Source organism: Cebidichthys violaceus, unplaced genomic scaffold, assembly GCF_023349555.1.
Source record: "Cebidichthys violaceus isolate CVI_PGR_0920_01 unplaced genomic scaffold, fCebVio1.0.p SCAF_55, whole genome shotgun sequence".
Classification (NCBI taxonomy): domain Eukaryota; kingdom Metazoa; phylum Chordata; class Actinopteri; order Perciformes; family Stichaeidae; genus Cebidichthys; species Cebidichthys violaceus.
This window is the reverse complement of record NW_027176761.1, coordinates 1,386,476-1,397,234: the sequence shown is the minus strand read 5'-3', so window position 1 is coordinate 1,397,234 and position 10,759 is coordinate 1,386,476. Positions and strand designations below refer to the sequence as shown.

Sequence of the window (10,759 nt, the reverse complement as noted above, 5' to 3'; positions counted from 1 at the left end):
TAAACAAATAAAAAAATCTCTACCAGCACTTCTAGTTCACAAGTTAACACTGTGTGCCAAGCTAAGCTAACCAACTGCTGACTGTAGCTTCTTATTCACCATACAGACATGAGAGCGGTATCACTCTTCTAAATGTAACGCTCGGCAAGAAAGTGCATAGGCGAAAATAAATGGTGAGCTATTCCTTTAGGGTGCACCTGTCTGCCGATGGCAACATATGTATCACTACCGCTGCAGTCATCTCTAGGCTCTCAGATGGAGCCAACCATCTGAGAGCCGACTGAGGCGAGATGCAGAAAGACAGAGACAAAGGGTGAGTAAGTGATGAAAAGCTACAGGTGAGGGAGGAAGCGAGAGTGCCTGTGTGTGTCTCTTTAAGAGCTGGAGCATGCTATTGAGCAGGAGGAGGAGGAGGGGGGGGGGGTGGGGGGGATTGGTTGGCTGCATTGGAACAGTCCTCTTTAATGAGCAGAGATTTTGAGAGAGAGAGAGAGAGAGAGAGAGAGAGAGAGAGAGAGACACACAGATCAGAGAGAGAGAGAGAGAGAGAGAGAGAGATAGAGAGAGAGAGAGAGAGAGAGAGAGAAAGAGAGAGAGAGAGAGACATACACAGATCAGAGAGAGAGAGAGAGAGAGAGAGAGAGCGATAGAGAGAGAGAGAGAGAGAGACACACACAGATCAGAGAGAGAGAGAGAGAGCGATAGAGAGAGAGAGAGATAGAGAGAGAGAGAGAGAGAGAGAGAGAGAGAGAGAGAGAGAGATCCAGCAGTAGGAGAGGAGATTGTAAGGACCAAGACAGCAGGCAGGAAGGCAGGCTGTGCGTCAGCCGGCGCTCCGTAGGGAAACATGGAGACGAGCAGGAGATGCTGAAGAGGACGGAACACACCATTAACAGGATCATATAGATGGATGGTGTTTCATCAAGCGGGTCAACCTGAAGGCAAACCACGCAGAGGATAAACCACTTATGGACGCAGTGGATTAAAGACCTACAGACAGACTGAGAGAGAGAAAGAGAACGGGAGACAGAGAGGGAGACAGAGAGGGAGAGAGGGAATAGAGGAGGAGAAATTAATCAATTCAGCTGTTTATTTTCATTGTCTGTGTGTGCGCACTTGCTGTCAGAGAGACTGTGTGTGTGTGTGTGAGCGGATGAGACAGGAGACTGCATTGCTGCTCTCCAGCACCACAGGACAGACAAAAAGAAGAAGAAGAAGAAGGCAGCCAAGCAGATTACCTTATGTGTTTACCCCATTTTTCTGTCTCTCCCTCTCTCTATGCATATGTGTGTTCCGTCGCTGCGCGACCAGGCAGTGTGTGTGTTTGTGTGTGAAGACTGAGGATAAGAAGAGGAGGGTGAAGCCTGAAGTGAGCTACAGAGTCTGACTTTTAAATGGTCTTTTTTTTTCTCTGATCGTTGGGACCAGGCTTGAAGAAAAAAACAAACACTCTTTTTCTTTCTTTCTTCATCGCACAACATGTCACAGCTCCAGTTTGGGCATCAGTGCTGATCAGAGAGCTTTTAAGGGTGGCTTCTATGCTGGAGGCTCGGAGCTTTAAAGGGCCGGGAGACTTCTCGGCTCTACACCCTAGAGAGGCGGAGGCATCATCAGGTAGGAGGCGGCTGAAGGCGTGGGGGCACTGAGCGGTAAAGCAGGAGGAAGAGTTGTCGTAGACCGTTCAGGCCGATGGCCCGGCCGGTGGAGCTGCCTCATGGTTTAAACCCCTGCTGAGAGAGGATAATGGCAGCTCGGGGCCCGTTCTCCTCCTCTCTCACCTGCGTCTGCCACAGAGAAGCGGGAAAGTGCTAGCCGATGCCACAAGGAGCCCACCAAGAGGATGGTGTGAACCGCGTCGCCCTTTCCCACCGGAAGACCCCTGACAACCCCGTGAAGGGGCCACGTTTCTGTTCACCACCTCGTCCATCCTCCCTCTTCTCCAAAACCAGCCAACAACAAGGGGTGGCGTTGCTTGATTTGCGTGGGAGTTCTCTCCCTCTCCCTCCCACCCTCTCCTCCTCCACCTCCACCTCTCCCCTGACCTCCGAGCTGCACTCCGTGGACTGGTTCTAGCACCAACCTGTCCTTTTTCTCTTTCCCTTTGTTTTCTTTTTCTTTTCTTCTTCTTCTTTTTGTCGAGGCTTCAGGGGAATTGCCAAGACCTGTTTCATGCATGTCCACTGGCGGCAGGTTCAACTTTGACGATGGGGGGTCATACTGCGGAGGGTGGGAGGAGGGCAAGGCGCACGGCCACGGGATCTGCACGGGACCCAAGGGCCAGGGCGAGTACTGCGGTTCCTGGGCCCACGGCTTTGAGCTGCTGGGCGTCTACACCTGGCCCAGCGGGAACACCTACCAGGGCACCTGGGCTCAGGGTAAGAGACACGGCGTGGGCGTCGAGAACAAAGGCCGCTGGGTGTACAAGGGCGAGTGGACGCATGGCTTTAAGGGACGCTACGGCGTGCGGGAGAGCACTGGGACGAGCGGGAAGTACGAGGGGACTTGGAACAACGGGCTGCAAGACGGATACGGAACAGAGACGTACTCAGATGGAGGTAAGAGGGGGAGGAGGGGAGAAGACCCATGGGCAGATGCATTGTGGGTGTTTTGGGAGTGGGTGTATGTGAGGATGTGTGACCAACCAGCACCTGTCAAGGAGTGTTATTTGCAATTGACTGACGATTGTCATCTGTGAAAATGACTCGTTACTTGAATTCACATGTCGATGACAGTTACAGATGAGACAGATGTGCAATAGGAGGAGTTTGTCCAGAGGTCGTCTTGGGTCATCCTTTCTTCTGCCATGCCTTGTCGACACAGACACAGACACACACACACAGACACACACACACACACACACACACACACACGTCCAGAGGCAGGGGGTTGCATCAGGACCGGCTATGAAAATGACTCTAATTTTCTACCTCTGTCTCTTCCTCTCCCTGTCTTTTTGTCCTCCTCATCCTCACCCCTCAGCTTCATGAGGACACACTGTGTATTTTGGAGGCCTTCAATTCAGGCCATGCAGTCTTAAGGGATGAATAAAAGGTTGGAGGGACAGATGAGGACAGCAGCTCCCAAGTAACAAGTCCCAAGAAAAACAAGGTGTTTTAGAAAACAAGGTTGGGCGGAGGGCTGAGACATCGAATCCATGTCTTCACCCTCCATTTCCACGCTTACATGTACCATGCCAGTTTAATTACTCCGGTTTGCTGTAAAAGATCTAATCAAATACACCACAGAACAAAAACATTCACGCTTCAGTGGCAGTGTAGGAGGCTAATTTTCCAATATTCTTTCACTCCAACCGAGATGTAGCTAGTTGTGGTTTTGGTTGGAGTCTACACCCATTAGTGGCTCTGTGAGGCCAAATGCTTAAATCAGCATGCTACCATGCTGATGCATGATTCATTTCATGAATAGTGTCTTTTCAAAATAAACTTCCACGTTCACAGAAAATGTACATCTCCTGCTCATTGTCTTTTCAAAATAAACTTCCATAGTAGACTTCCTTATGTTGCAAGTAAGTACTTGCAACATAACTTCTTGGTTAGGCTTAGGAAAAGATTGTGGTTTGGTTTAAAATAAATATGCTTTTTTAATGTAAAATAAGTATGTTTGTAACAAAAGTAAGGTAAAGGATGTCAATGGTGACTTGGTTTCACACGGGACATGAGCAGTAGTCTCCTGGGTGAAAAGCGGTGTTCGGTCAACCATTCACCCCAACCTCCACCCTTAGTGGACTTACCGCTGTTTTACAATACGTACCTTCTAATACTGACACAGATGGCTTCATATTGGGGTTAGTTGAAAGCCTGGTGCGTCTGATACACACGCTAAAGTGTGCCTCTGTGCTTTGGTATCAGACGCCAAGGGCCACTGACCAAGCATCTGTATTTGACGAGTTGGGAGTGAGAACAGGTTGTTCTTGGGAGAACCCAAAGACAAATCACCACTGAGGTGGACGTTCAAATCTAATCTAATCTACACATTAACTCTAGCTGAGACTGGTGGGAATGTCATTAGTTGTGCAGTTATTTGGTCATTAACCAAAGGTATTGCATGAATTGAAATGCTGACCAAATGATGGAGTTCGAAAAAAAGGGATCAGAGTTGAAACAATTCATCTTCTGGTGACAATGAATGTCTGTATTCATCCAACAGTTGTGGCATTTCACTCAAAATCACAAATATGAACCTCATGATGGGGTTAGAGGAAAAGTCACAGGGTTGCCAAAGTCATTAGGCGTCATCTTCTGGGAACCATGAGTAATGTAGTTAAAGTTTTGTGCCAGTCCATCTAGTGGCAGTTGAGATATTTTGTGGTGGTTTGACTGATTGGCGTTGCCATCCCTAGAGACATGATGCTAGCATGACCACAATTACGACCAAAACAAGTAGGATGCCAGAAAGATCAAATTGTTTTACTATCGTGAAAATACTGGCAAAATCTCTAAATCTGACAGTTCTGCCAAATTATGTGTTGGCCACTTTGATCCATGTAATATAGCCATGACCACATGTTTCTACAGTAAAAAGCAGAAATGCAGAAATGCACACACATGAAATCTGGCGGTGTGAGTTGAGCAACAGAGCTGACAGCAGCATACACGCAGTTAAAGCTTTGTTACATAACTCTACAACTTGCAGGGCGTTTTACAATGCCAGCCTGGACCACACACACGCACACGCACACACACACACACACACACACACACGCACACGTACACACATGCACGCACACACACACACACACACACACGCACGCACATGAACACGCACACGCACACACACTCCTGAGCTGCCCGATAAAATCCGCAGACCAGACTGGTTTGAGGGGTTGAATCAGGACAAAGGAGAAGATAACCAGACAGATGGGGCAGACGGACGGAGGGACGGACGGAGGTGGGGAGGGATGGATGGATCGACAGATGTACAGATTGATGGATGGATCAGTTAAATGATGAACAGATCATGGAAAGATGGCAGGTTGGATGGATGGATGATTATCGTGATTGCTATGAGAGATTCACTCTAAGCAAGGGAGGAGTGAGATGAAGACAAAATGGATGGAAACAAATTGATAAGAAAACCACCCAGGGAGGAACATGTTGGAGAGACAGCGTAGCTCTGTGAAGTATTTGAACCCACATACTGTAAATGCAGCAGAGATTGGCCTAGTTATGAGTGTTTATCTTGCTCAAGCAGTACACTGTGTCCTTATTATAACAGCATGCATCTGTCCTTTGTATAAATATATGAGGTGGAATTTTTTTTTAATGGAGAGAGTGATTGATTAAGCCAGAGCACAACAGCACACAATTTAAAAGTAGGATGATAAGAAATAAGGCCTGAATTATAGATATTAAACAGGCATCTTGCCCCACCAGGTTTTGGATATTTTTCTTTTTCTTTTTCTTTATTCCTATTTTATTTTTTACAATATGTAATTTAGATCATTTTACATTATGAGTCAAAAGTAGTCTTCAATATATGTCATAGATCATACCTCCCCCTCTCCTTTTGGTATTTTGTTTCTTCCGAAAGTTTCAGAATGAACTCGGTTCGCACCAGCAGATAAGCATGCACCCTGCGCATCAATGCTACAGGAGTTTCAGGCTACAGATTAACTGAAGTTGTTTGTAGAGCATCAATCCCCTTTTAAAATGTGTGAAAATGAAATGCAATTAGCACTTAATTGCGTTTGAGAAATTTAAAGTTAGCAGCAATCAATCCGGTTGTTAGGTGGCTAGCTAGTTGGTACTTGTGTTAGCATAGCATCCTATTTAACATTAGGCAAAGGAGAGCTGTGCGGTTGATAAAGAGCCCTAAAAACGCCCATCATTCCTTCACCCGAATTTCTTAATTCTTTTTCCAACCGGAGGAGTCACCCCCTGATGGCCAGTTGATAGAATGCAAGTTTTAACACTCTTCCGCATTCGGCAGAACCTGAGGTTGCCGCCTGGGTTGACCCCATACGGCACTGCCCACATTCAGCAACAATATTGTTTTGGCAGGCATTTGCGCAGGTGTGACTGTGCCCTTAAGCTGACAGTCTTCTTTGAAACCTCAGGGCTCTGTCTTGTCCATAGCAATAAAAGTCAGGAGCCAAGACATCCAAAGATGCTCTGCTGCCTACATGCTTTTGGATCATACTGTGCACCTCAGAGCCAGCTACATTTCCCACAGCCAGGTCTAAGCTCACTGCCAGTCCCACTCTCCCCTCCAACTACACCTGATGCCACGTTTCTCAGAAACACTCCTCCTCTATCTTATCTCTGCTGTTTGGCTTTTGGTTCCTCTCCTACGTTTGCCAACATTCCTCTCTCCTCTCCTCCCACCTCTCGCTTTCCTCCCTCGCTCCACTGCATTTCCACGGAGCCGCTCTGTACAGTAGGGTTTCCATAGCAACGCTCACCGACATGCAGCAGGTCAGCGTGTCACGAGGGACTGAGTGTTCCTCGCCGCTATTGGCCTCCCAGCCGGCACTACCGGGCTCTGATTGGCTGGCTTGGCCTTCCGGGCTAATGGTGTTTACTGAGATGAAGAGCTAAGCTGACTGATTACCAACCACGCACACACACACACACACACACGGAAAGACAGAGAGAGAGAGAGTGAAGTAGAAAAATAAAAAGACTGCTTCAGTAATCATTTTAGTGAGAAATGAAGTGAGTCACAAAGGGAGAGGCAGAGATTACAACTGTCGCTGTGTACGACGGTGGCAACAGCTAGAGATTACAGCAGCAGTGGGTGTTGTATCTGACTAGCTAATACACCACACACAGTGTCAAAAGCACAGAAACTCACTCAGCTGTCCCCCTTGTTCCATGAAGACACACACCGGAATTAGAAAAAAGCATTCTTATTGGGACACATCCAATGGCAGATGCAACATTAAACGACGCTCATGACAGCTCATTGGCGTCCTGGAACCTCCCTCCTGTCCCCCAGCTGTTGGCAAATACGCCACATTATAATTGTGCTACATTAACATATCTTGCTAGTTTGCTAAAGGCCGCTATCAGTGCAGCAATTATTCTAACTCTAACCATGTTACGTAAGCTGACATAATAAATTCACTTCTCATGTTTAAGTACACCCAGCAACTACATAAATGATTATCTACGCTGAGATGTGATAGGTGGGCCAAATGAAGTCAAGAGCCTGCTTTCTTTGGGTTGTGTAATGGTTGGACATGATGTTTGGAAGCTTGATGACGGGTGCATGGAAAAGAGGGTATACATGCAGCCCATTTGAACGTGTGGGAGGACACTTTTCAGTGCAACCGTGTATTCTATCATCCCGTAACTGAGACGTGTTTCTCTGGACCACTCATCCTGATGTAGATGGGTTGTGTTCAGATTGGAAGTATCGAGGACCATTTTTAGGTTGGCCATCCTCTTTTCCTCTTACCCTCGGGGCTCTTGCTTAGGTGACCAACCTCAATCATTGTATCATCCTTACATCTTCTATAGGTTTATTATTAGCCGTAGCATTATTTTCGGACATGCACTGAGTAATGTAAACACTTTATTGATGACAGAATCTTTGATGCTCACTTGTCAATGATACTCCGCATGGTGCTGTCAAGTTTTCGACCTAACCTCCACCTGCCATTGAACAACACAACCTCACAGCAGTTTGGGAAATAGTCACGAAATGTAATCTATTAGTTTCATGTCCCTTTTTTTCATGTAGCTCAGAATGACATCTTTTGTCAGGACATTATGTTACTATTCGAAAGTTAGGTTTGGGAAAACCATCATGGTTGGGCTGAAAATAACTATGTATAACAACACTGTGGGGACAAAGAGTTTTTTGTCACTATTTCATACTACATCACAAACTCTGACCGTTGCTTAGTCTCATGGATGCGTTTCATTTGTGTGTCCACCACGAAAAAGGATCCTAATTGACTTTCCATTGGCATAATTTTCCGTCCTGAGTGACATACTATACTTTATCAACCTGCCATGTTACTGGGCTGCATTGTAGCTGCACTGGCATCGATCGTGTTTACATTGAGGATCTTGGTTTGTCTCCTGTGGTTGTTAAGTCCAGTTTATCCTAAGACTGAGCTGCTAAATTCACAGGTCTTCTTATGCATCTGTTGATAAGTATGGGATAGTAACGCCAAGTCCTCTGCAAAGTACAGGTTGTCCAGTTATGTCCAAACTCTTGTGCTCTGCGAATGTTTTTGATTGTTGTTAACTGCCAGTTAGAATAGAAAATAGGACGGTAGGAGTCCTTGACCCTTGAGGTCATTGCCTCTTATGTGTTTAAGAATATTCCAAAGAATATTCCTATCCATGCCATTAAATACTCCTTAATTACATAGAAGCTGTATTCCATCATTGCTCAATCACGATACACAGAGTTATGATTTGGTCAGTACAGGATCTGTCTCTGTGAAATCCAGTGTGCTGCTCCTGTTGCTGACTAATTCCTTTATTCTGTTCAAGATGATCCTGTTAAGCACTTTTCCTGGTATGGGTGAGTGAGTGTGATCGCTTCGTAGTTGCTGAGGTTGCCCTGTACTGCAATCTTTATCAGAAAGAGTGGGTAGAACATCTCCACCATGCTAAAGAAGGGATGTTGGCAGGTCTCGCTGCCTTTCCTGATTTCCACAGGGCGCCTTTAAATCCACGCTGATTCTAAGTAGATAAAGTATATCCTTTCCTTAATAGTGTCTTAGTCAAGGATAGTTCAGCAGAGTGCATGGATGTTGATGAACGCATTGGCTAGTTCAGAACCCAACACTTTTGAAGTACAGGACTGTCTCTTTGAACACAACATCTGAAAGACTGTCGGAGAAGGCAAACATCTCATAGATTCAGCCACCCACTTGCTGTTGAAGCCACTGTAGGTGCCTTTTTTGGAGCCATGCCATTGTTCCGAAGGCTCACTATTCTGAAATCTCAATAGTCAGAAAAATGTCCTATTGTCCGAAAGTCATTTGTCTGATAGCCTGTTATCCTGAAACCAAACTCCTATTGTTCCGAAATCCCATTGCTCGGAAAACACAAACCTTCCGTGCAATGAACAGAAGCACATGGCTAAATATTAAGCAAGGACATCATCAGACCCTCAGGTTGCAATATTTTGTTGTCCTACATTGGCATGACCCCCCCCCCCCCCCCCCCCCACTCTGCCTCTGATTGGCTTACCCTAATATTCTTACCCTAAACTAATCTCCCTCCTCCTGCCTAAACCTAACCAACCCAACTATAGAAGGCAACGAGTAGTGGGTCATGCCTTCCTCAGTAGGAAAAAAATCTGGATGGTCTGATGAAGTCATTCTGCATAATACATAATAATTAGCCATGTGCTTCTGTTTGTTGCAGGGAGAGTTTGCATTTGCGGAGCCACGGGCCTTCTGAACAATGACAGTTTGTTTTTGGGCTAACGGGCAGTCGGACAAATGGGACACCTTTCGGGCTATTGGGGTTTTAGAATAATGGTTGTTGAAACAATGGGCAGTTCCCCATTTTGGGGCTGCTTTCCATCCTGTATACATACATATGATTGATTTAGAGAGTCAAAAACGTAAAACTGAAGACAACCCATTTGTAGTTACTTGAGTTATTTGTGTTCACAGATAAAACTGAACTATAATATGCAACGAGGTCATCAAAATAAAATCGGTTACACAATGACAAAAAAGGGTGGACATTTTCAAATCGTCAGGCCAACGGCACACCACCATGTTATCATGGGTCTTTTTCATGACATTTTTCAGCAGATAAATAATCCTCAAATGGGAATCTGAAAGACTCAGACAGAAAAAGGGCCTAAGCGAAATCTCTTAAACGGATAATGGTCCCACACAGTGATTTACACAGGAAGAGGTTTAGCTTTGAACTGACTTCCCTTGCTTTCAGTGTTCGGTCATTTTCCCACAGTTGGGTAGCTCGTCTGTCTGCTATGTGTTTGTTTATCCTGCCCGGCTGTATGGCTTGTTGTCTGTCAGTTGTCATGTCTACCTGTCTTTAGTTACCATCTGTCTTTCCTCTTGCTTTCCTCTCCAGCTGATGTGTCACGGTTACCTGATCTTATTGGTTATCTTGACAGATTTGTTTCTTCTTCTTTTTCCATCTTAAAATACAATATGCTTCATAGAAAAGTGATACAAAATAAAACTCCACCAGCATTCACATTCAAGGACACACACTTCCACATGCAGCGCACCAGACTTTCTTCTGTTCAGTTCAGAACAAAAGTGACCGGCCACCCATAAATAGTGGAGTCAAAGAAAATCCACCTCCTCAGCATTTGCGCCTCGCTTTTTAAAATTTCCCAAACATGCTTGTTATACAGTGAAGAAAAGTATTCAGAAGTGTCACTCGCGTTCTGCTTTTATTTTTGCCATTGCTAATACCTACCTCCTCTACTACCACAACAACCCCACTGCAGGCTTTAGCTTATGTAACGGGAGTGGTTTGATGTTTGTACTGAGGATTAGTGGTGCTGTCTGAAACATGAAAACTCTAAAGATCTATCTTGGAAGTCTGCCCTCCATCACTGCTGATACAATACTAACCGGACATTCTAATGAGGGAGTGTGCCCTGGAACCACTGGCATGGTGCTGCAACTCGTAACTATAAGGGGACCGTATGAGAATTGAGTACGGAGGAGGAGGGTCCAAAAAGATCTTTTTTAGTTTAGTTTTTTTGTGTTAGAAGAGCACATTAACATTACGATATTAGGGTTATAGGGTGCACCATCTGAAATTCAGTTGTTTCAGTTATTAAT

The 10,759-nt window shown here is 45.5% G+C and overlaps 1 protein-coding gene across 1 annotated transcript in view; it reads left to right on the top strand.

Moving 5' to 3' along the window:
- Positions 1–655: 655 nt before the first annotated feature.
- Positions 656–10,759, top strand: part of jph3b (junctophilin 3b) — a 41,444-nt gene continuing 31,340 nt past the window's right edge. The window contains exon 1 of the mRNA XM_068731966.1: positions 656–2,555. Within this exon, the coding sequence (XP_068588067.1) occupies positions 2,174–2,555 (382 nt within the window). The 5' untranslated portion in view covers positions 656–2,173. The remainder of the gene's footprint in view (positions 2,556–10,759) is intronic.